This window comes from Urocitellus parryii, chromosome 3 (genome assembly GCF_045843805.1).
Source record: "Urocitellus parryii isolate mUroPar1 chromosome 3, mUroPar1.hap1, whole genome shotgun sequence".
NCBI lineage: Eukaryota > Metazoa > Chordata > Mammalia > Rodentia > Sciuridae > Urocitellus > Urocitellus parryii.
The window spans coordinates 7,179,867-7,206,102 of record NC_135533.1 but is presented as its reverse complement, the minus strand read 5'-3'; the positions used below and the strand labels follow the sequence as shown (position 1 = coordinate 7,206,102).

The 26,236-nt window shown below is 38.4% G+C and overlaps 1 protein-coding gene across 4 annotated transcripts in view; it reads left to right on the top strand.

Annotated features, from left to right (window-relative positions):
* Positions 1 to 26,236, top strand: part of Cul1 (cullin 1) — an 83,411-nt gene that overhangs the window by 34,198 nt on the left and 22,977 nt on the right. For all 4 annotated transcript variants that reach the window (XM_026411166.2, XM_026411167.2, XM_026411164.2 and 1 more), the window contains 6 exons: positions 480 to 780; positions 16,120 to 16,294; positions 18,184 to 18,351; positions 21,902 to 21,952; positions 22,147 to 22,237; positions 22,930 to 23,093. In XM_026411166.2, the coding sequence (XP_026266951.1) occupies positions 641 to 780; positions 16,120 to 16,294; positions 18,184 to 18,351; positions 21,902 to 21,952; positions 22,147 to 22,237; positions 22,930 to 23,093 (789 nt within the window). In that variant the 5' untranslated portion in view covers positions 480 to 640. The remainder of the gene's footprint in view (positions 1 to 479; positions 781 to 16,119; positions 16,295 to 18,183; positions 18,352 to 21,901; positions 21,953 to 22,146; positions 22,238 to 22,929; positions 23,094 to 26,236) is intronic.

Here is a 26,236-nt window from a genome sequence, read left to right as displayed (position 1 = left end):
TGCCCATATATCCTCTCATCTTCTCCTTCACCAACATTCACCTTCTTATCAAATGCTAAACAAAAAAATTACTAAAACTCATAGTTATTGAGATTGAATGAGTTTTCCTATTTATTTGCTATTTGTGTTTCTGGGAATTTCTTGAGCATGTCCTTTGACCTTTTTTCTTCAAGTTTGTTTTCCTAATTGCTATGTAGGTCAAGTTATGATACTTTAAATATTGATAATTTTAGAAGTAAAGGCAACAGTTTCTACTTGTGGAAAGTTTTACCCAACTTTTCTCATGAGTGAAGGGATTATGGATGAAATGTCAAGTAAACATGTTTCTACACCTGGACTGTGTAATGAATGTTTCACATTTCCTCAGGGCAAGAGCAGTGCCTGCTGATGCCCAGATTCAGTCTTTTTGTCAGCGTGTGTCACCATGTTACCTGCTCAGGGATGTTAGAAAAAATTAATTCCCTTTATTTCTTCTTCAGGTTTCCCTGCAATGAGATTTCATTCTTCACACTTAAAGGACATCCTTTCTGAGCTGCCGTGAATGAATTTGGAATGATACTGTATATTTTCAACTAATGGAGAAATAGCTGTGTCTTGAATAAGGATTGCTGCCCTGGACGACTTCAGAACATTGCTCACAATGTCATCAAACAGGAGTCAGAATCCCCATGGACTGAAGCAGATTGGCCTTGACCAGATCTGGGATGACCTCAGAGCTGGAATCCAGCAAGTGTACACCAGACAAAGCATGGCCAAGTCCAGATACATGGAACTCTACACGTATCCTCCTGCTTGAGCTGAGATTTGTTAAGAATTTTGATTATTTACTATTTTGATTTTTGAATCATTAGAAATCTTACTTCATGTTTACTCGTCCCAGTTCATCCTATAATACAGTCACCCACTTTGTTTTTTGCTTTAATTTTTGAGCAGAGATAAGATTTGACTAGTAATCTCATGCATTGCTGTTCAGTATGGTAGCCACCAACTACATGTAGATGTTCACATTTAAAATAGGTTGCTTCTCCACATTTACTAGCTCTGTGTCCATGGATTCCACAAACCAGCCATTTAAAATATTTGGGAAATTTTGATCTCCGTTGTGAATATGTGCATAATTTTTTTCCTGTCACCATTCCCCAAACAGTGTAGTATAGCAGTTGTTCATATTGCATTAGGTGTTTTAAATCATTAGAGATGACTTTCAAGGGTATGGGAGGGTGTGCATTAGGTTATGTGCAAATGCTGCACCATTTTATATGAGACTTGAGAATCTGGATTTTGGTATGGAGGAGGTCCTGGATATTGAAGGAGAGCAATAATTTACAAAGATTCAGTTCCTAGCCACATTTCAGGTATTCAGTAGTGGGATACTGGAATGTGTCTGTAACTGTAGAAAGTTCTAGAGACAGTGCTGGCTTAAGCAGGGGATGGTTCATTTAAATGCCTTTTTGTTCTGGGACAGAGTTGAGTAGTTGTATCAGAAATAGTTTAGCCCACAAAGCCTGAAGTATTTACCGTGTGGCCTTCACAGGCAGCTGTTGACCTGATCAAAAGGAACAGCACATGGAGTGAAAGTTTGACCATTATGGCCCCAACATACGAATATGTTATTAATAAAGCATTTTACTCATTATTTAGTCCATGGTATGTACAAGGGATTGTGCTGCAAACCACAAAGATTATGAGGGTATGAAAGACGTAGCCCCTGCTGTCATGATGTACTTACTTAGAGGGTCTTGGTTCCATACAGATACAAAAGGGAAATTAAAGCTAACTCAGAGCAGATTGCTACTGATTTTAGGACTTTAAAGTTGCCAATTTAATGAAAATTTCAGTGATTATCAAACTAGGTTATGTGATGCTATAGTGTACCTTTAAATTTTAAATATTTTAGAATCCTAAAAAATTAACATTAATTATAGATATGAAACTGTCTCTAATTAATTAAAACTTATTGTATGGGATACATATGTAAATACACTTACATTGTAGAACACTTTTAAAAAATTAGTTTTATTGAAAAAGAATTCATCCATTTTAAAGTGTATAGTTCAGTGGTTTTTAGTATATTTAGTTTTGCCACTATTACTATGTTAATTTTAGAACATTTTCATCACTAAAAAGACACCTTGTTCCCACTAGCATTCAGTCTCCATGTTCCCCTCCCCTTGTCCCCGGCAGCCACAAGTCTCCTTTCTGTCTCTGGATTTGTCTCTGATGGGCTGTTGGTGTAAATGGACTTGTAGAACACGAGGCCTTGTGTCTAGTTTCTTGCCATGGGCTGGTGTCTTGTGCTTGTCTTTGTAGCACTGTCAGAACCTTGTTTCTCTTGATGAGTGAGTCTCGCGGCTCTTTTACATTTGTGTATCCATTCATCACTGAAGGCTTTGGGCTTATTTCTGCCTTGGGTTGTTAGGAGTGCTGGTATGAACATCACGGTCCCCTGTTCCCTTGGGGCTCTGCCTGAGTGGAATCTCTAAGTCATTGACATGTAGGTTTTTATTTATTTTTATTTTTTTTTTAAGCAAAGTGTTTTATTGTTTGCTAGCAAAGGGGAAACACAGGGGATTCCTGTCCCAGAGGCTGTGATTCTGCCCATCAGGGGAAAAGGAGGTCCTTTTAAAAAGATGATTCAAAGGCTACATTCCAGTTCTCTGTCTGGAGTTGAAATTCACTTGTTAATTTGGGAGACAGTCTTTTCTTAGATCTTCTGGAACCATTCCTAAGTTTGATTTACTTCATTCCTGTGGTGGGTGTGTGCTCAAGGATTGATAATTCTGCCTAGGATGGGGAAGAAAGATAATCCTGTTTCCCCTGAGATTAGGGAGGAGGAGGAGGAGGGGAAGAGAAAAATGTTTTAAAAATAAATCCTGGGGCTGGAATTGTGGTTCAGCAGTAGAGCGCTCGCCTAGCATGGGCAGGACCCAGGTTGATTCTCAGCACCACATAAAAATAAAGGCATTGTGTTGTGTCCATCTACACCTAAAAAATATTAAAAAATAAATAAGTCCTAGTGGCAGCACAGCAAGGGACATGTATAATACTTTTAAGGAAGGGCCAGTTTTCAGGAATTATTGAATTATTTTATTCTATAAATAATTATAATTTGTAACTATTCTGATAACTGCAACTTGATTTTTTTTAAAGACTGCCACTCTTTGTTTTTGAAGTACCAAAGCTCAAAATCAGAGTCTCGAAAATGCTAGGCAAGTACACTCTCACTGAACCATATCCCCAGCCCAGGACTGCCACTCTTTAAATTGGGTATCATTCTTTTCCTTTCAGTTTTCCTTGAGAAAATAATAGCTTCATTTATTTATTGAAGTTGGAAAATCTAAACTGAGTCTAAAGTATCTTAATTTAATTCTTCAGCTATTATCTAAAAAATGAGAGGTACAGTTTGAGTGCTGGGTGTCAGGCAGTATGCTGGGAACCTTCCACTTCTGACCCGAGGCTCGGCTCGCCTGAGGACTGTGAAGGGAGCCTCTGTCGATGCTGGAAATGGGTGTCCCAAAGTGTGTTTTACTTGTACTTGGAAGGCACGTGCGTTTTCTAGAGAAGTTGACCTACTTCTGGATGTGAAACAAGTATTCTTAGAAACCTCTAGGGGCCTTTGGCATTTGGTTTACTATAATAGGAGGGAGATTATTAAATGGTTTTTTTTTTTTTTTTTCAATTCAAAATGGCAAAGGAAAGAGGGGAGTTTAGGGAAAGGGGGAAAAAAATTCCCAGCCTCTATAAAGAGCAAGATCTGATTCAGTTAACTTGTTTGTATACCCTTCTCCAAGGTTTTTTTCTTCTCAAGTTTTAACCTCAAGCCCTTGCTCTTTTTCTGACTAGTATACACATCTGGTTTTCTGTCATGGCTGACACTACAGGTGGTTATGATAACTTTTTTTTTTTTTTTTAAATTTTGCAGTGCAGCATAGTACTGTCCAAGTAACTGGGTAAATAACAGATTTCTTTCCATTTGAAATTGAAATAGGTAGTGAAACTTCTTAGTTTATTGATACCATTACATATCAGATACTGTGCTGGGCTCCAGAAACAAGCATGGGTCCCAACTAGTGGAGGGAAGTGTGGAGTCCAGCAAGCTCATCTAGATATCAGGCTGTGTGTTAGAGGGTTCTGTTTCTTTTTGTTGATCCTTGGTCTACCTGTCACCTGTCCCAAGTTTTCAGATAAGAATCCGTGTTCAGTAACCTGGTTGTGGTTGTGGTTATTGTGGTTGTTTTGTAGTTATCACCTATCTAAATCATAATGTTAGCCTCCCTGGGAATCAGTTTAAATTTCCATGTTGATATCTTTTTTTTGTTTAATTTGGACATAAAATTCCAAATTATTTTCTCATAGATAGCCTCCGCAGGTGCAGCAATAGGTTTCTCCATAGATCACACATTCACAGAGAAGGCACTGATTTTGTTCCCTGGGAACAGGTACTGCTATTGTGTTCGCTTATGATTCCAGAAAGAAAGTAGTGTTTGTTTTTTGGATCCCAAAGTCTGGTGCAATAACTAAGAGACAAAACTTTGGAAATGGTCTTGATCCACATTTCCATAAAAGCCTTCCACCTAGATTGGGGAGGTTTCTGCACTCATACGGTGAGTTTCTATTCTTCCTCATGGAACCATTAGAGTAGAGTTTCATCATTTGCTTGATGTTATTATAGGTACAAAAGAGGTTTAAAGAAAGGAATCACAGAAGCATCTTGACTGTCTGGCTGTTCCCACCAGTATGTCAACTCTTGGGTAAGACAGGCTTGGATGGTTTGGTGAGCATAAAACCAGGAAATAGAGACTGTGGCAACAAATAAATGAGGTGGAGAAATCAGAGATTTTACCCAGAATTTGCCTATTTCGACTTATATGTTTCATGTAATACTTTGGGGGGGGAACATCTTGGTAATTACTTAGCAGTAAGTCTCACCAAGGAAAGCTTTTTTTTTTTTTTTTTTTTTTTTAAAGAATAAAGCATGTGGACTTGTGATAGCAAATACACCCTTCCATGAGTTTCTTCTGAAGAATGAAAACCAGTGGCTCAACAGACCAGGCGTGGTGAACTGCATTGTCCCTCGGGGGAACCACGCGGGTGCCTAGATTAGCTCTCATAAACTTGGAAGTCTGTTTTTCCCCACTAGTGCTGTGAACTGAACTCGTGTGTTTTCTTAGCCTGTGTTTTCTTAGCCTGTGTTTTCGAACTCCTCTTTCTCCCAGCCCAAGGATTCCTACTTTCTTGTCTTCGCCACTTTTGCTGTTGAGTAAGTCACAGCAAGTGCACTCAGAATTCGTACGTGATCCTCCGTGGCGCACAGTCCGTGATCACGGGAGAGGGATGCCTTTTTCACCAGGAGTCAGCCCGCTGAGCCCTGGGCAGACTGCAGCCTGTGCATTGCAGGGACAGTGTGTGAGGACTCGCTGGTCTCTGCTGTTGGCCCACCTGCCAGTTGTCTCAGTCTCAGCCACCACCACCCTTAGTTCTGCAGAGTTCCCGCCTTGTCTTCTGGGTCCAGGGGGAGCACTCCAGGTGCCAGCCTTTCTTCTTCACTTGCCTGCTACAGGCTCTTACTCTCCACATGGGAAATCAAAATCTCACGGAAAAGCAGATCAAACGGAAGATCAAATAGACTGTTGTCGTAGATCTGTGGACGTCTGGATCCATCTAACCCAACAAATGTGTTGGGCTGCTTCATCTCGCACACTTTTATTTGGGAGACTTGCCTTAATTTTGTTTGCTCACCTGATGAGCATGACTTACATCAGATGAGCCTAAACATGTAAGGGTTTCTTATTTTTTCAAATGTGTACTACCATTTTCATTTGTATATGTGCTCACCCATCCCTCTAGAAGGCTCTAAAGGACATAGTTCACACACACACACACAAAAAGAAATGCAGACGATTAACATGTGGACACAAGTTCAGTCTTACAACTGTTAAGGAAATCAAGACTTAAAATGAGATTTTAGTTTTTTAACTAATAAGGTGGAAAAGTTTTAAAGATACAAGGTACTAGCCCTGGAATTGGGAGACCGAGCTCCTGCAGAGCGTGTGGAAGCGGTAGTCTGCTACTTTCTGAAGAGGAATTGGAGACACTCTTCTAAAGACTTAAAAATATACTTTTAGGAATTTATTTTTTTAACTCAAGATAGAAATAGTTTATTCAAATTGTATGTTCAAGTCTCTTTGGCTTATTTTAATAATGGGAGAAATGGGAAATAACTTCAGTCCTTGACACTAAGAATTTGTCAGAACTATAAACAGCTGTCAGACCTGCAGGGAAGGGCAGGGGATGGAGCTCCATAGCAGAGTGAGTGCCCAAGTGTTGGGTTTGCTGAGTTTGACCTTGGACTTGTGATCCTCCCAGCCTTCTAAATTGTTAGAATTACAAGTGTGCACTAGTGTTCTAATCTGGATGATTTTGAACAATCCTTGTTTTTTGTCTTTGTTTTGTAAACACCAAGTCCAAGTTATACTCACTTGCAAAATTCTACCTTTCACTAAGAACTGGTAGTTTTTAGGACTGAGGAATTACGTACCTGCTTTGGAGCAAGAGCCCATAGAAATTGCTCTCGTGTGCATAATTGCCTAAATAAATGATTTTTTTTTTTTGGTTAGTATAAATATGGTATGTTCACTCTTCTAAACTTGATTTGTAGTGTGTGTGTATATATACACACACATATACGCACACACACACACACATATACATACACACATACATACTCATCTTTCTAAGCATTTAAATTTTATAGTTCATCACAATCATCTTTGCTTTTAAAGTATGCTGTTAGATGTGAATTTGTTTGGGGTGGGATATTCCTTTTCAGAAATGCACCTAACCACAGACTGGGAAGAACTTTATTCTTATTTGACTTTATACTTTGATTGTACAAATGGTATGAGGCCTGCTGCCACTGCCATCTTGTATAGGTGGCCCATTTATTGGCATGTGAAGACGGGAAGTGTAGAGCCTTTTAAATGAATTTTAATAGAACCTTAGTTTTATTTATTTTTAAAAAATATTTTATTAGTTGTTGTTGGACCTTTATTTTTATGTGGTGTTGAGAATTGAACCCAGTGCCTCACACCTGGTAGGCAAATGTTCTACCACTGAGCAACAACCCCAGCCCTAGTTTTATTTCTTTAACTGAATTGACTTTTAAAAAAATGAAAGTGGTTGGAGTCTTATAATAAATAAAGGTCAAAAGCTGATTTCCCAGATATCTTTTACTTGACCAATAAGGCATGTTGCTATGGGTGACAATCATTGGGGCATCTCCCGGCCCCTGCTGATGGTGGAGAGGACTGCTGTATCCGCCGCTGCCATGTGCTCCGAATGGCGGTCAGCTGTGTGCAGGCTGCTCCTGGGTGACACAGAGCTCGAGGAGGGCAGTTTTTCTTTCTACCTGTCCTTTACAGTGTGTGGCGTGGGGCAGGTGCCCTGTGAGTGTCTGATAGGACCTTGTTCCAGCAGTTGTTCTCCCAAGCAGAACTGTTCTAGCAGCGTGTGCCTTGGCCAGTGTTGAACGTTCCAGGATGGCAGGGGAGTTCTAGGACATATTTTGGAGGCTGAGCCGACTTGGCTCTAAGGCCAGGACCTATCTCAGCATTTCCCCCTACCAGTGGGAGAGACCCAGATTGCTGCCCAGTCCTCCTTGATTTTCCTGCCCAAGAAACTCTTCTGGGGATCTGTGAAAAAGAGCCTTGGCACTCAACTGCTAACCGCTTGCCCACCGAACGAAACTTCTGTCTTATTGCTGTTTAGATTTTATTTTCATCTGTTTTTTTCTCATTTCCTCTTAATTCCTATTTTTAACTTTTTCTCATATTCTATCATTTGTTTACTTTAAGAATAACTTTCAATGGGACCGTTTTTCTTCTAAACATTGTCATACTTTGTCTTTCTCACTGTCTAAAGTGACTTGTTCACATTTGTCTTGTCACATCTTGGGAGGTAGGTGGCCAGTGTGGCCTCTGTGAGGACAGCAAAAGGGTGAACCTGGCTCAGGCAGGACATGCCCTGAAGTTTCCCCACAGGGACCCTTTGGGCCAGTTCTTAGGAAGAAACCCCACTTGTTGTCCTCCTTTGTTACTGGTTCTCCTGCCCAATTAACAGATGCGTGGTGCCGGTGGCCCTGCCCTCGGCTCTCATCCCTATGGGACCTGAGGCAGGGCTGGGTCCCTGAACAGATTTCTGAGACACAGTAAGAATCTGCTTTTCCTTTCCTGATTACGTTTCCTCATGTTGTTTAGTTGAGTTCAAACTAAGATTGACATCATCTCAGCCATGTCAGATGCACCTTGAGTCTTACCTTTCTTCGGACTACGGTGATTCGAGTACAGTTGATGAGGTTCTTCTGTCAGACGTGGTTCACACTTGGCCATAAGTCCATACCCATGAGGACTGTCCCTGTGAGGTGAATGCCTTTCAATTGCTGGTAGACCTGGAGTCTTCTGTTTACAGTGTCCAATTCTTTTGCCCTGCATCCCAGTTTTAGAATAGTTTAATTCATTAGAGTAGCTCTTTTTTTATATCTTTGGGTGAGCAAATGTTTATTGATGTCTTTGAACAGTTTTTTTATTATTATTTTAAGGAAACCTGGCTTACATTGGTTGGTTTCCTTTGTTTATTCAACAGTTTTTGCTTTCTATAACCTAAGAAACTTTTGCCTAGATCACAAATATTCTGTTTTCCTACTAGAGCTTCGTTTAGGTGTTTAGGTTTACGGTCTGACTAAAGTTAACAAAGTATGGTGTGAGTGAGTTTTTGAGCTTGAGCTCCCCATGCAGTTATTTCAGCATCATTTGCTGACAACACTTTATCCCCATCAACTGCTTTGGTGCCTTTAAGAGTTAAATGACAAATACTTCTATTTATAGGGCCCTATCTCACTGATATGTTGGTCCTTAGTCAAATATTTTTTGCATCTATGTTCATGTTCATGTGAGATATTAGTGTGGGTATTTTTGTTTTTGTTTGTAATATTGTATACTGTAGCTTTATGAGAATTCTTTTCTCTCTTTTTTTAGGGAGAGGAGTACTCAGTGCTGGGGATTGAATCCAGGATCTCATGCATGCCATTGATCTATATCCCCAGCCTTTAGGACATTTTTGTTGTTGTTGTTATTATCAGGAATTGAACCCAGGTGTGCTTAACCACTGAGCCACATTCCAACCATTTATTTATTTATTTATTTATTTATTATATTTTAATTTTTTTCGTACCAGGGATTGAACTCAGGGGCACTCAACCACTGAGCTACATCTCCAGCCCTATTTTGTATTTTATTTAGAGACAGAGTCTCATTGAGTTGCTTAGTACCTAGCCATTGCTGAGGCTGGCTTTGAACTCACTGTCCTGTCTCAGCCTCCCGAGGTGCTGGGATTACAGGAGTGTGTCACTGCGCCTGGTCCATTTTATTTTGAGACAGGGTCTTGCTATGTTGCTGGTGCTGGCTTTGAATTTGTGATCCTCCTGCCTCAGCATCCTGAGTCACTGAGATTATAGGCATGCTTTGTGAGAATTCCTTAAGTTAAATGATAGAATCTTTCAGCTTCGTTCTTCCCCACTCCCCAAGATCATTTTGACTCTTCTTGTTTCTTTGCATTCCTCTTTATAGTTTGTGTTGACCCCAAAATTGCTGGGATTATGATTAGAATTATTTGAATTTTTAGAAAAATAATGGCTTTATTGAGATATAATTCACATGGAATACAAAAGTGGACATCTCAGTAGTTTTTAGTATATTCACAAATATATTTGACCTTATGTATTCAATTTTAGATATTTTCATCATCTCAAAAAGAAATCCTGTCCTGTAGCTGTCACTCCCTTGTCTCCCCCTGCTAACCCACTTTCCACTTCCAAATCAGCTTTCTCTGCGCGTTTTATGTTCGTATAATCACATAACACGTAGTGTTGGGGACTGCGGACTGCGTTGTTAATGTTAATTCATGTTAAAACCCTCACCCCTGAATGATGGGTCTTGGAGGCAGGGTCTTTGGGGGGAGTAATTAAGGTTAAGTTAGGTTGTGAGGCTAGGGTCTTAGTCTGACAGCATTTTGTCCTTTTAAGAAGAGGAAGGGACACCAAAGAGTTCTGTCTGTCCACATAGCTGTGTGAGGAGACAGAAAGCTAGGAACCAACCTCAGATGGTTGATTTTGGACTTGTAGTCTTCAGAACTGAGAATGAATTCCTGTTGTTTGGTGTTTAAGCTGAAGTCTGTATTTTGGCAGCCTGAGCGGATGAACCCGTGGTCTCTTATGACTGGTTTTCCTCCACTTAGCGTGATGTTTTAAAATTTCACCATATTATAGCACATGCCAATATTTTGTTTGTTTTTGTGAGTAAAACAGTATTCCATTTCATGGACATTCCACATTGTTTATCTCTCGGTCAGTTGGGGGCATTTGGGTTGTTTCCTCCTTCTGACTCTGTGAATAATACTGCCGTCAACATTTGTGTCTGTGTCCTCCTGTGGATGCCTGGGGGTGGAGTTTCTTGATCAGATGGTGATCCTAGTTAAGCCATTTGCAGAACCATCGGGTGAACATGGTGTTCACTCTTGACCTTTTAATAGAAGTCCAGAAGTATCACTTAACTGCACATAAGCTATCATTGGGTTCCTTTTTTAAAACTTTTTTAATAGTCAAAAAAATATACTACTGCCAAGAAACAGAAGTCAGGCTGAAATTGATAGCCTAACAAATCCTAGAACTGGATGATGGGTGAAATGCAGCATAAATGCACAGCTGACTTTGCGCAAAGATGAGGGGAACCCCCGGCAGCGTGGGGATTCGGGAAAAGGCCGGCTGGTTGGTGGCAGTCACACAGGAGGAGACAGAGCCCTGGTGGGAACAGCAGGCGGGGAGCTGAAAAAATTCAGACCATGCAAAAACTTCAACGAACCTGCTCTGCCAGGGAGGCACCTGAGAAAATATTTAAACTGAGCTCTGGATGCAAGGAGGGTTTGGGGAAAGTCTGTCTTGAGAATTTGTAACTCAAATGTGTGTGGAACTTACTTCAATCTGGGAAATTAATGTGAAAGCCCGCCTCCCTCCATGAGTTAAAATAAAGTTGCAAAGCATAGGAGAAAGTTCACCATGAAGTCAGTACATGCTCCAAGCCACAAAGTCAGACCCCAGAACTTCAAATAAAAGGATCCTGGAAGAGGGTGTTTCATTCCATCCAAAATGATTAATGATAGATAAGGATGAGGAACACTTTGGAACACCCAAGACATTTTGCAAATAAAAAAATTGAACAGCAAATTTGACATAGCTGCTGGAGATTCACTTAAGCAGATGGTATATCTAGAAAAATGCGAAAGTTTGAACAAAGATAAAGTGACAGAAAATAATTGAAGTTTTTAACTGATGTATGGAAGAAGCATACACTTGACCAACATACCTGCAACAGAAGAACTAGGAGAAAACAGCAGAAATACTTGATGAGATGAAGGCCAAACATTTTCCCAAATAGGCCAGAGACGATGTATATCACAGTTTAAGATAACCATTTCTAGAATTCAAATAGAATGTAAAATTTCAAAATAATAAAAGAATTGGAATGGAATATGCAAATTACCATTCTAATAGAAGGGAGAAAATGAGATGCATATAAAATTGGAAAATACAAAATACAATGGTAAAAGTTAATCCAGATAGTCTTATAGAATAGTTTAATTGTAAAATCAAACTTTCCTATCACATTATGAGGTCCATTAATTATGCTCTGGTGGTTTGCAGTAGACATATCAAAACACAGAAACATAAAGGTAGAAAATAGAACAAAAGTCATGAGAAAAATTCTAACAACAAAAAAAGGAATGACTTAGTAATATCAGATACAGTAGGTTTCTAAAGCAGTGTTGTTAGATTAAACAGAGCTATAGAGCTATTTCTAAAGATGAAAGGACCTTGTCACCAGGAACATAATTTCTAATTTGTATTGTTAACACCATCTCAAAATATGATAGGTACCTTAGGGAATTATAAGAGAAATTGACAAAACCATTATTATATTGGGAGATTACTATAAAAATTTCTTACTAATAAACAGGCAAATCAATAACAGTATAGATTTGAAAGGCAGAATTGACTAGCTGTACCTAACAGTCTCGGTATCTGACAGTTATGGAATGGACCATCCTCCCGGGCACATGGGGAGTACTTGTCCTCTTCCCTGCCTAAAAATAAATTGCGTTTAACATAAGTCTCCTCATTTAAAAAATACTATCAAAAAGAGGATGTTCTTTGAATTTTCTAATCTAATTTTAAAGTGAAATTCTTAAAGGTTAAAAAATAAACTTTGGAAAATTAAACAGTTGAACACTAAAGACAGAACCAACTAATAATGGAAAAAGGAAAATACTGAACAAGAGGGGAAATGTGTGCACATCAGACTGGAGTGGCATGGCCAAGTGGTGTGTTTCGTATATCATCGCACATTTGTGTATTTCAAATGTTAAGAGAAATTGCAAAGTTAACTGACCAAAGATTTATACACAGAGAGCAAATATAAAGAAATAAATACAAAAGAACCAAATGAAATAAAGTCATAAGAATGAAAATTAATAAAACTCATACTGGCTGTTTGAAAAGCTACTGGCAAAATTAATCTTAAAAACCCCACAATGTGATAAATATATAAGGGGATATTAGAGAAAGAACAGATGTGTTTTAAAAGAAGACGAAAAAGGCAGTTGCTTGGAAACCATTGAAACAGTTTTCTAGAAGTAGCAGTATACATAATGAGGATGGGTTGGATGTTTAATTTGTAGAGCCATTGATTATGCAGATAACTAAAATGACTTCTTGTATCATGTATGAGTTAAGTCTGCCTGGATTGGAAACCTCAGTGAAGAAGTCAGCTTTATAAGAACATACAGTAGAATGATTGTCTTGGCCAAGGAAATGATTTCCTCAACCAGCATGGCACAAGCCATAGAAGAAAATTGGGAAAAATTTGACGACAGATTAAGAATTTCTCTTTACTCAGCAATAGCTGCTCATAAGGACATTTTTCACAATAAATTCAAGTCCAGAGGCAACTTAGTGAGTTAGCAGAAATATTTAAAGTGCTTACCTTTTTTAAAATGTAGAATTTTTTAGGGCAAAAAATATATAACAAAATCTCCATATATTAAAGCATGTGGTTTATTTATTGTGTGGGGGGGTATGTATAGGGATTGAACCCAAGGACACTTTACCACTGAGCTGCATCCCCAGTCTTTTGTTTTTTTGAGACAGGTTTTTACTGAGTTGTTGAGACTGGCCTTAAACTTGCCATTCTCAAACCTCAGGCTCCTGAGTTGCTGGGATTACAGGAGTGTGTCACCATCCTCATTGATTTGCATATTTTTGACGGACATACTTTTTTTATTTTTTTATTTTTTATTTTTTTATTGTTGGTTGTTCAAAACATTACATAGTTTTTGATATATTTCACACTTTGATTCAAGTGGGTTATGAACTCCCATTTTTACCCCATATACAGATTGCAGATTCACATCAGTTACACTTCCATTGATTTACATATTGACATACTCAAGTCTGTTGTATTCTGCTGCCTTTCCTATCCTCTACTATCCCCCCTCCCCTCCCCTCCCCTCCCCTCCCCTCCCCTCCCCTCCCTTCCCCTCCCCTCCCCTCTTCTCTCTCTACCCCCTCTACTGTAATTCATTCTTCCCCCTTGTATTATTTTCCCCTTACCCCTCACTTCCTCTTGTATGTAATTTTGTATAACCCTGTGGGTCTCCTTCCATTTCCATGCAATTTCCCTTCTGACGGACATACTTTTGTGTAAACATAACCCTATTCAAGATACTAAAAGTTCTCTCCAGTTCTCCTTGATGTTTATTCACCCTTTAGTCATGCAAAAGGAATCACTCTCCCAATTTCTAGACTATGAGTTAAGTTTTATTGGTTCTGGAAGTTTACATGGGTGGAATTTCATGTGTCTGGCTCTTTTTATTCAATATGTTTTGGAAATTAATTCATGATATGTGTCGGGGTAGTGCACTTTTTAAACTGCCAAGTAATGTTCTCCAAATAGACCACAATTTGCTTTAAGAATTGAACAATTTTTTTTTTTTTTGCAAAGTGATTATGCCCTTTTGTATTCCTAGTATTAATGTCTGAGCAAACTTTTTAGTTAGGATATGAGCAGACGATATACAGAAGAGAATGAAAACAATCAACTGAAATGCACTTAAAGCCACGAGAACCATAGTACGTGCCTGGGCAAGGTTGTGGCAGTGGAAATGCACAGCAGCCACTTTGTAAAGCAGTCTGGCTGAAGGTGTGCTGGGAAGTCCCTGCTGCTACAGACTTGTACCTGTGTGCAAGGGACATGCTAAAAATGTACGCAACTTTGTTTGAAAGTACCCAAAATTGGTACCTGCTAAAATGATGTCTAGCAAGGTCCATAAACAAGAAAATGGATGTGTCGTTGTACATAGAAACTATACAGTGTATTAACACTGCTGGAGCTATCTCTCACAGTATCAAAAACAGATACAGAAGTGAATGTGTGGATTACAGTTTGCGTAATCTGAAACTGTTAAACTTGCAAAACAATATATGTTGTTTTCCAGTAAAATATAAAAACATGCATAGGAACAATATATAGCAAATCATGGGGTGTTTTCTTCAAAGAATGGGAGGGACTAGGGAGGCATAGAGTTTGTTACAACCTGTAATATTTCACTTCCTAAAAAGTTGGCGGCAGCCCAAGGGTGGAGGTGGGGTGGGGTTTATGGGTGGAATTTGGGACAAATGTTCGTCAACTGTTGTGAACAAAAGGTGGTTTATTGTCATCTGTGATTATCTGTATAATTGAAATATTTAATTCATTATGTTAAGATAGTTCTTTGATTACCACATGGGTTTTTCTAGTCATTAATGTGTCTTCTTTTACTTTTGGATTTTCTGTTGGTGTGCTTTGGCCATGTTTTTATAGAGGCTTGTTTTTTTCATATTGTTTTAAATTATTTTAATTATAGCAATGCTGGGGATATAGCTCAGTGGTAAAGTGCCCCTGGTACCAAAAAAAATAAATGCATAAAGATAGTAATTTTGTTAGTTTAAGGTACTTTTTACTGTAATATATTTGAAATTTATAATTAAGTATTTATATATAGACTTTGCTTAGCCAGGGTTTAACAAACCTGAGAGTAGATAAGTGTTCCTGGATATTTTCAGCTTTACCCAGGTAATGTCACATGCAAGATGAGTTCATCATATTTAAAGGTTAGGACCATGCAGTCAGTCCTCTGCCCTCCCGTCCCAGCCCCATTCCCTCCAGCACCCCTGCAGGGGGCAGCTGGCTGCACCTGCCACTCTTTCTCAGAGGCCTGTGGAAGGGATTTGGTTGGTCAGCTTCTGACCTGCGATTCTAGCATGGTGCAGGCTATGGCTCTCTTGCTCCTCTCCTGCTTTTCATCCTTCGTCCTTAGAATGTAGTTTTGTGTGCATCCATTTGCAAATCGGTTTTTTAAAAAATATTTTTTCTAGTTGTCAATGGACCTTTATTTTATTTATTTATATGTGGTGCTGAAATTGAGCCCAGTGCCTCATACATGCTAGGCAAGCACTCTACCACAGAGCTACAGCCCTAGCCCTTGCAAATCATTTTAAAATAAAGTTTTATTATGTCAGTATTCATATTGTGTTTCTGGAAGTATTTATAGCTGAGCTTCATCTGCTATGATGATTATTAGCTTTTTGTTTTTCCTGAAGTAAATACTGTAATTGGTTTTTTCTTCTTCATTTGCAACCTTTCCTTGGTACCTGTTGCCAGTTCTTTTTATGCCTTTTAAATACTCAGACAGCTTTCCACAAGGTCAGGCATGCGAGGTTGTCTGAAAGCTCCGGATTCTTTCTTGGCAGTCTCCTGGCTTATCGCTTGTCCTCAGGCCCGTGGGCACCTTGTGGATAGAGCTTGCAGACTCCACTCTGTTGACAGGGAGTAGAATCTTTTTTCCACTGTAGTTTTTAACAGGTTCTGGTCGACATGTAGGCAATGTGTTGGTACTGAAATAGAAGGAAATATGTTTATATTAGCCACTGTTTGCATTTGAGGTGCACATTGATTCCCTTAACTTTTCTCCAAGTCACGTTTATAACTACTGTACTAGCGTACACCAGTCAAACCAAGCACGGGGAGCTGGAGTCCCTCCTTCTAAATCGAAAAAGGGGCAGACACCCGGAGGGGCTCAGTTTGTTGGCCTGGAATTGTACAAACGACTTAAAGAATTTTTGAAGAATTACTTGACAAATCTTCTTAAGGTAAGACATTTTACATCTCTATTGCACATTTATAATAGAAGGTAAAGAGGAAATGGTAATTCTACCTTAAATGCTCAGTTTTTCACTTTGCTTGCTCATTAAATGTTTTAGTATTGCTTAATCTTTTATCTCTTATAATAATGAAACCTCTATAAAGCATGTTTTCATTTTTTTAAATTAGAAGTTTTGGGCATCCTTATTATCATAATAATGTTGTTCCATAAACTGTTAGCCAGTTTGTATCTGGTGATTAGAGATTGATGAGCTCTAGCCAGGCATGGTGTATATGCCTGTAATCCCAGTTACTCAAGAGACCGAAGCAGGAGGATTGTAAGTTTGAGGTCATCCTCAGCAACTTAGCAAGACCCTATCTCAAAATAAAAAGGGCTAGGTAAAGTGCTCTTTGGTTAGTCCCCAGTACAGTGGGGAGAGATGAAGAAAGAAACTGATGAACCTTTTCATTTCAAGCATATAATTACGTATCCAGATATTACTATATTTTGAGCCCCATATGGTGTTGTCCATGAAAATGTGTAAACAGGCTGGAGGTGTAGCCTAGTGGTAGAGCACCTGCCTAGCATAAGGAGGCTCTGGGTTAACCTCTGGCACTGAAAAAAAAGTAAACAAGGTTCTTTAGCCTTTGACAATCACATTGTTAAAATGTGATCTAGCTTTTGTTGTTGTTGTTTTTTCTGTTTTTTAGTTTATTTTACAAGCTCATCGGAAACATGCATCATTCTAACACTGTAGTCAGTTGACCACAAACAGTGGTTCATAGTAGTACTGCTTGCACGTTCTCCAGAGACTAAGGTCTTCCTACAACCACTTTGTTTTTTCTATTCACAACACTTTATAAATTGGATATTGTAATTACTTATTTTTTGTTACCAAAGAGCATGACAGTGTACTGTATTATGTAAAAGTATTGATAGCCAGACCATTAGTGATATTTTTGAATTTTAAAAAAGGTCTATATCATAAGCCAGAATAGCCTAGCTTTGCATTTTAAAGTTCATTTCATATTAAGTGAACAAAAATTTGGTTGTGTTTAGACATGGTCAGGTGTTTGCGTGCATGGTTGGGTCACCTGAGTACAGTTACTCATGGAGCGTCCATTCTGGCAGCCTTGGCCTTCCCGCCTTCGACGTTGCCCTGGCCTGAGTGCGGAGGCGCCCCTCCCCTCTCATTCTCCTCTTCAGTGCTTTTCTGCACAGCACCTGGAAATGGTGGTGCTGCATTTTTAAAGGGTAGGACATACTTTTTAGATTCCACTAATACATAGGGAAAAGTTTCCAGTTAGTTTTCTTCAGATAAAAATTGTGGTTTAAGTTGTAGAGATCTCAGTAAAAATACTTAAGAGTAAATGTGCATTTTCTTCATGAGGTCTGGTTAAAGAAGATATATCACACTATTGTACTTATTTTACTTTTATGAAAATGGCAACAGATTTCCACAAAAGGCTATAACTTTTTATAATCTTTAAATAAATTTAAAGATGGGAAAAGCATTTAAAAATTGAGCGTCATGTTTTGCCCTGTGTTCTTAGTTAATGTGACATGTTAATTCTTTTAACAGGAAAATTATCAAGAATAGAGATGATTTTAAAGTTAATTCCTTATTAAAAAAAAAGAAGTAGCCATCAGATTCTTAAAGTTCAGAGTACTTTTTGTAAGTGTATATTCATATTTAATGCCATAGAAAAGGTTCTAGTTTAATTTCATGTGAAAGAATTTTTTACTGTGTTCTTGTGAGAATCTATAATAAGTTAGTGTGGTTTTGTACACAGAGTGATTTAAGAATCCTTTTGTATTGGTGTATTTTGTTTCATTAGCTTTTTCTTTGATCTGCGTCCAACAGTCATCTTAAAGCTTTAGTGAACTTGTTTTCAGGATGGAGAGGATCTGATGGACGAGAGCGTGCTGAAGTTCTACACTCAGCAATGGGAAGATTACCGATTCTCAAGCAAAGTGCTAAATGGAATCTGTGCCTACCTCAATAGACATTGGGTTCGCCGTGAATGTGATGAAGGACGAAAAGGAATATATGAAATCTATTCAGTAAGATGTTTTTAAAAATATTTAAAATGTTTCTTAGTGATACGTTGTCTTTCAATAAGGAGAACCAGGCAAATGTTAAGCTGTTTTCAGAATATTTATACTAATTTTCTTTATCAATGAATGACTCCTCCATACTTTGTGACAAAGTAGAAGGATGAGAAATGGAGTTATAAAATACAGGTTTCACAGTCTGCACTTACTTTTTAGAAGTGTATTCTTTAATGGTTTAATCACCATCTCATTTTGCAAATCAGGCACCTTGCCTGAGACTCAAGCCCTAAGCATGAGCCTCACACCCTCTCCTGTCTGGGAACTCTGCTTCCAGGAGAAGACCTTGAATTAATCATGAAACCACCCCCATCGATACATTTCTTCAGTCAGTGAAGGTTTTTTAGGCCTATTGGTTTTCAAAGTATGGTTCTCAGCATAATCTGGAAACTTGCTAGGAGTACAAATTCTCAGACCTTGTCCTAGACTTGATTGGACAGTCTACAGGTGGGGCCCGACAGTCTGGTGTTTTTAGTTGTCAATGGACCTTTATTTATTTATATGTGGTGCTAAGAATCAAACCCAGTACCTCTCACATGCTAGGCAAGTGCTCTACCACTGAGCCACAACCCCAGCCCTATGACAGTCTTGTTTTAAGAAGCTCTTTAGGTGATTCTTGGCACAGTCTGAGAGCCATTGTTGTAAAGCAATAAGGGAGTTTTGGTGAGGACAGCAGGACAGTCGTCCCTTTTGAACAGTGCCCCTTTTGAACTGTGGTTATGTAAGGTTTTATGTATGTCCATACATAAAATTGTTCCTATATTAGCAATATTTTGTTGCTTCACTGTTGCAAATTTAATTAAAGCATAATGTGGCCCAAGGCATGGCTAATTTTTATTGTTTATATAGCTGAGTTTCAGCATCAAAATTCTTGTTGTATTGTAGTGGTAGTTTTGTTATATACTTAAGTTTTTAACAAAACTTTCTAAGTTTAGTTTTTATTTGAAGTTTTTATACTTCCCTTTTTCTTTTGTTCTATACTCTTTTTTTTTTTTTTTTTTTGGTTGACAGATTACATATGTTTACCATGTATTATACCATGGGTTTTTTGTTTGTTTGGTGCTGGGAATGAAACCCAGGGGCACTTTATCATTGAGCAACATCCTCAGCCTTTTTCACTTTTTATTTTGAAACAATATCTTTTAAGTTGCTTAGGCCTTGCTAAGTTTCTGAGGCTGGCCTAGAACTTGGAATCCTCCTGCCTCACCCTCCTGGGTTGGTGGGAATATTGGCATGTACCACCACACCACAACTACCAGATGTTTTTTGAAATATGTATGCATTGAGAAATGGTTGAAGTGCTTTTCATTGTCTTTCATGTCAAAATGCTTTCTTGAGACTCCCAAGTTGGCAAAGTAAGAATCAGCATGGTTTTGGATGATTTCATTTTAGAAATCCACTTGACCTAAAGACCATGTATACCACATAGCAACATATATAGACTTCTAAAAGTACAAGGATACTTGATTAAGATTCAGCTGCTGCTGGTCACAGTGGCACATGCCTATAATCCCAGACACTTGGGAGGCTGAGACAGGAGGATCATGAATTCAAAGGCAGCCTCAGCAAAAGCAAAGTGTTAAGCAACTCACTGAGACCCTGACTCTAAATATTAAAATACAAAATATGGGTGGGGATGTGGCTCAGTGGTTGAGTCCCCTGAGTTCAATCCCCAGTTAACCTACCCCAACTTGCTTTTATTATTTTTAATCCACTTTCAAAATTTGTACTTCCTACATACACCCTCACATGCCATAGTTACTGTTCAGAAATGCAAGAGAGGGCCATAAATTCTAGCAAAGACCAAGTCAGTACCCCTCCTTAGAAACAACGTTCCACTGTGTGCTGTGTCAGTGACACCACAGAATTCATACAGAAGTTTGGGTGCCAGGCACAGTGGGACAGTTTGTACGGGTGATCTCTCATCATATGTCTCGAATCTCCAGAAAATGGGGCTGCTTGTCAAGAAATCATTTCATGACTACTTGTGAAGTTTTACTTTTTTCTGAACGATTCTTCATTTTTTTTAATATTTATTTTTTAGCTTTAGGTGGACACAATATCTTTATTTTATTTTATGTGGTGCTGAGGATCGAACCCAGTGCCTCACGCATGCCAGGCGAGCGTGTTACTACTTGAGCCACATCCCCAGCCCCTGATTGATTCTTTATTTTTTAACTGTAGAAAGTTTCTTTTCTAGTCAACCAGAGGACATTCGTTTAATTTTCTAGTTGATGATTCAAATGATGCAACCAGACCGGATCCCTAACTTGCATTGGCGTTCTGTTGGCCTGCTGTCGGTCCTGCTTCCTCTTCCTGCGCACTCTTCTCCCTTAGACCCACCTCAGGTTAGGTCTAAGGGAGTGGTGATTTCAAGTTGCGCTTTTTGGTGACCTGTCAATGCTTTTTAGAAGTTTGTGTCTGCTACAGACCTTTCTGACTCTCCTCTGCTCTGAGGAAGGCGAGGACAGCCAGGACTCCACAGTGAGGGGCATTTCCAGAGTGCCTCCTCCCTGTGTTTCTCCAAGAGGAGGGGTCTCTTCCTTCCGGCATTGTTCGAGCATCTTAGTCGTAGCTCCTAATGATGAAATCTTATTTTTTCCCCAATATTAGCCTTCAGTATATATTTATTGTTCATGATTTGTCAAAAAATTTTTGTCTCTTAAATATTGTTTTTAATGCTATTTATTTGAGGAAACACCACTTTTAAAGTCCTTCATAAAATAAATTTACATATAATGTTTTCAGAAATATATCTTTTATAAACCCTGTTGTATCTATAGTGAGATTTGTGAAAAATAAAACTAGGATTTATATTTAAAACGAATGTCTCAACAGTTAGCATTTGTGTATTAGACTGTTACAAATTTTATTTTATTTGAATTAATACCTCTTCCAGCAAATGATTTAAAAGTCATGTATGAATTCTAACATTTTTATGGTGCATGCGGTCAGTGGCACAGTCCAGAGTGTGTGGTGTGGTGCACTCACAGTTGTACACATCTGTGAAACCACTGCCACCAAGACACATAGCTTTTTTAGAGTTTAAAATCTATAATTTATCTTACTGAGTATGTCAAAGCTGATGTAATAAATGGAATCATTTTCATCAAATGTGGAAGGTCAAATTAAATTTGTTTGATCCAAGGGACAAATTTGTAGGTTGAATCCACTTTTGCCCTTTAAACTGACAGAAAATATGCTCCTTAAATCAAATTTGTCTTTGTATTTTAACTGTTAAAATGTGAGCCGATAAGCACCTGTACCTTCTCTGCCTCTTCAGATGGGTAGCTCAAGAGTGGCTTTCTCATCTTGTTCTGATAGATTTTTACCAAGGTATATTCTAACTTTGATAAAATTTGGAATTCAGATTATTTCCTATGACTTCAGTCTTGGGAAAACATAGTAAAAGTATAGGTATCTAACACTATTTATTGTGTGTATAGTTAATAATTTTTTAATTGTTTTTAATTGTTTTATTTATTTTTTCTTACTTATCCAGCTTGCATTGGTGACTTGGAGAGATTGTCTGTTCAGGCCATTGAATAAACAGGTACCTGCTTGTGTGAGTGCGTGTGTTTTGCTTTTAAAAGTCCCCATTTCATTACTTAACCTTTGTCCTCCTCAGGCCTTTGAGAGATTTCAAGAATATCTGTCATAATGCATTGTTTAATGGCTTTGAATGTTTAAGGAATATGTAGTAATATATATTGTGAAATATATCTTCTGTCTTTATTCTTTCTGAAGGTAACAAATGCTGTTTTAAAACTGATTGAAAAGGAAAGAAATGGTGAGACCATCAATACAAGACTGATTAGTGGAGTTGTACAGTCCTATGGTAAATAATTTCCCTTTAATTTATTCATTTTCATATCGTATGATAATTATAGCAATGCTCTAACAAGATGCATTTTTTAAATATTTTAATATTATCAAGAATGTTGCTAGCATTTACAAAGGTTCTCCTAATTCTCTTCAAGTCAGTGTGATTTTATTGATTTTACCCATCAAAAAAATTGTTTGGTCCTTGTGCCTTAAGGAAATTTGATGGAAAAGAAATATGAATTATTTTCTGGTCTCATTGAATTACTGGATGTAAATATGAGAGAACATTATTGAGCTAAATGATAACCAGAAATCTATATCAGCTTGAAAAATTGAGATTGAGAAACTGATAAAGTAATACAATGTTTTAAAAACTTGGGTAGCATTGTATTTCTTTGAAAGTTTAAAATTAGAAATTTATATTGCTTTTTCAAATGTAAACGTTCTCTAAATGAACTTTATGGTAATTTGGAAGCATATCTGGCCCTGGGTCAGAATTACTTGCCTTTTAGACATCTTGGATTTTTTTTCTTTTCTTTTAGTAAAACAAGTGTTCTTTTATACTAGTAAATAAGAGTTACTTTATACCCTCCATTTCACATTGACCTTTTAAGCATAACTTAAACTGAATGCTACACCTAAGTATTTTCTGTGAAATATAACAAAAAATAGGGTGATTGAAATGTAGCTCGTATTTATTTCTAGTGGAATTGGGGCTGAATGAAGATGATGCATTTGCAAAGGGCCCTACGTTAACAGTGTATAAAGAATCCTTTGAATCTCAATTTTTGGCTGACACAGAGAGATTTTATACCAGAGAGAGTACTGAATTCTTGCAGCAGAACCCAGTTACTGAATATATGAAAAAGGTAAGCTGAAACATAGTACGTACAGTAGACATAAGTTGAAATAGTCATTGCCCCTCGGTGAGGTCTCGGCACCTGCAGCTGTCCTCGCAGCCCTGCGTTGGCACTGTTGTCATGTAGTGCGTTTAGCAGGTGCCATGCTCCTGTTTCTCTATGACGCTTTTATAAATGAGTTTGTGGTCGTGACCGTGACTGCGTGTTCTCTTTGATGTTCTAAGGTTGTAACCATGAGAGCTGCATGCCTTTCATAGTTGGAGGGTTTCTTCTGGAATGTGGGTCTGTGTCCAGTGAGACAATTTTAAGAAATAAGTGTTCTCAGATTTGCAAAGTTAAAGTGTTTGCTTTTTTGTTCCTAGAATATTCCCTAAGAATTTGTAACACAGCCTTCAGATTTAGATTAGGTTCACATTAGCCTTCTGAAACTGAAGGAGTGGGCCATGTTTCATGTTCCATGTTCCATGTTTCATGCATCCTTTTCTTTTTTTGTACTTAGTGATGTCATCATGAAGTTCTAGTGCAATTATTCTTGGTTCTCATTCTTGAAAATTCAGGTAGCCTAGATGTAGGTTCTCAGAAATGATTAGATCAAGAAGCTGTGAACTTTCTGCAGGGCCAGATAGTAGATATTTTAGGCTTTGTGGACTATGTATGGTCTCTGCTGCAGCTATTCAACCCTGCCATTGTAGGGCAAAAGCAACCACAACATTATGTAAACAAATAGGTATGACTGGGATTCAGTAAAATTTTATTTACAAAAAACAGGCTGGGAATATAGCTCAGTGATAGAATGTTTATCTCACCAGTGCAAGGCCCTGGGTTCAATCCTCAACACTTGAAAACAAATAAAGAAACAAAAAAATCATTGGCTGGCTGCAGTGGCACATGCCTGTATTCACAGTGACTGTGGGGGGGCCAGGGCGGGAGAGTCATGAGTTCAAGGGCAACTTAGGCCCTAAACAACTTAGTGAAACCATGTCTCAAAATCAGAAATAAAAAGAGCTGGGGATGTGGCTTAGTGTTTAAACACCCCTGGGTTCAGTCCCCAGTACCAAACAAAACAATCCAGATAGCAGCAGAATTTGGCATACATGTTATATATAGTTTGCTGACCCAGACCTAGAGACACTAGGAGATTTCCACCGAGCCTCTGGGTCTTACTGAGTCTGATATCTGCTTTGCCCTTTGTCCCCTACTTACTTGAGAGTGAATAGACTACAGAATCACTTTTTCCATACATGGGGATAGAAAGTGAGTCAGCTTAGAAAATTAGTAAGAGCAATTGCTCTGCTTCTGTCACATGAAGTCCTACCCAATTTGTCTGCAGTGGTCTGAATGTATTTTCCTATGGAAGACAGTTGTTGTAAGTGGAGTGTATACGTTTGAAGTTGAAAGTTCTCAACAAATAAATTTCTAATATCTCAAAATATAACCAACCATTCAAAATTATCGTCCTTTGTGTATTTTGAGAGTTAAATTGACTTTTTTTTTTGTACTGATCAAAAACTAGCTCAACTAGAGTAGTTGTTTTTTTCATCCAAAGTTTCCAACAACTGTCTGACACATGAACTTTTGAAATATTATCTGTTTCGAATCTTAGTGCTGCCTGTTATTTCATTTTGTAGTGTGACAATGTAGTTTTCATAAACATGTCTCTTAAATTCTACTCTGTGTTTGTTCTTCTAAAACCATGTTTTATTTTATTTTTTTTAAGAGAGAGAATTTTTTAATATTTATTTTTTAGTTTTCCATGGACACAACATCTTTATTTGTATGTGGTGCTGAGGATCGAACCCAGTGCCGGGAGCATGCCAGGCAAGCGCGCTACCGCTTGAGCCACATCCCCAGCCCCTAAAACCACGTTTTAAAAAGTGGAACCTCTTATCAGAGTGTATGTCCACAGTAGCCATATGAGTCCTTTTTGTGCACTTCTTAGTGAGTTGTCATTGTCTCAGTTGTCCATGATGATGAAGACCAGTAGCACTCCAGTGCAAGCAAAATAGCTTTTTAGGGCAGAACCACATGAGCAGGAAAGTCTGGAGAGCAGAGATGTGCACTGGCCTGGTTTGACCAGAATGTGCCTGCCTTTAAGGAAGCCAGTCGTGTGCTTCCTGCATCCTAGTTGCATAAATTTGATTTCTTCTTCTTCTTTATTCATTTACTTACATGCAACATGTGGTGCTGAGAATCGAACCCAGTACCCATATGTGCTGGGCAAGTGCTCTACCACTGAGCCATAACCTCAGCCCTCTTCTTTTTTTGACAGCAGGAATTGAACCCAGAGGTACTTAATCACTGAGCCACATCCTAGCCTTTTTAATATTTTATTTAGAGACAAGGTCTTGCTAAGTTGCTTGAGCCTTACTAAGTTGTTGACACTGGCTTTGAATTCCATCCTCCTGCCTCAGCCTCCTGAGCTGCTGGGAAGACAGGCATGTGCCACTGTGCCCAGCAATTTGATTTCATCATAGAGGAATTAAAGGTTTGGCCCAGAGCCATTTGGCTCATACCAAACATGACTTCTAGCACATTTCAAAAGTCTGTAATGCAAAAAGTCTGCAAGCATGAAATTGGAATTGAGAGTCATACAAACAATTTTGCTCTTATTTAATGGCCTTGCATCTGATGCTGGACTGTGAATCTAGGTTAAAATCCCTACGCCACTAAGGAGATAACCTTTCCATTCCTCAGTTTCTCACCTGTGAAGTTGGAAATAATAATAGTAGGTAAGAATGAGGATTAAATGAGCCTTAATTTCTAAATAATCTGAGATTTTTTAAAGTATATATGTATGTATAAAAGTGAGTATAGAAGAGTGTAGGGCAGAAAGCTAGCAGGATGGAAGGCTTTGGTCTTCCACGTGAGTGCCTCCCAGAACCTCAGTGCCTGATTCAGTGACTCAGAAGGTTTTTCATTAAGACTGTAAAACTCCTGAACAACACTGGGGTCAAGAGTGGACCTTCAGAAACACGGTGCTTTCAGCAGCTAGTTTGGGCTAGATCCTCAGATTCCGTGAAGGTCCCTGCTCACTCTCCTGTTGTCGGGAGTATTTCAGTGGAGACATTTGAGAATCTGGCGCATCCTTCTAAGGACGGCTTTGATGACTGAACAACTGGAAGCCACATTAATGTTTTTAAAATATCTTACTG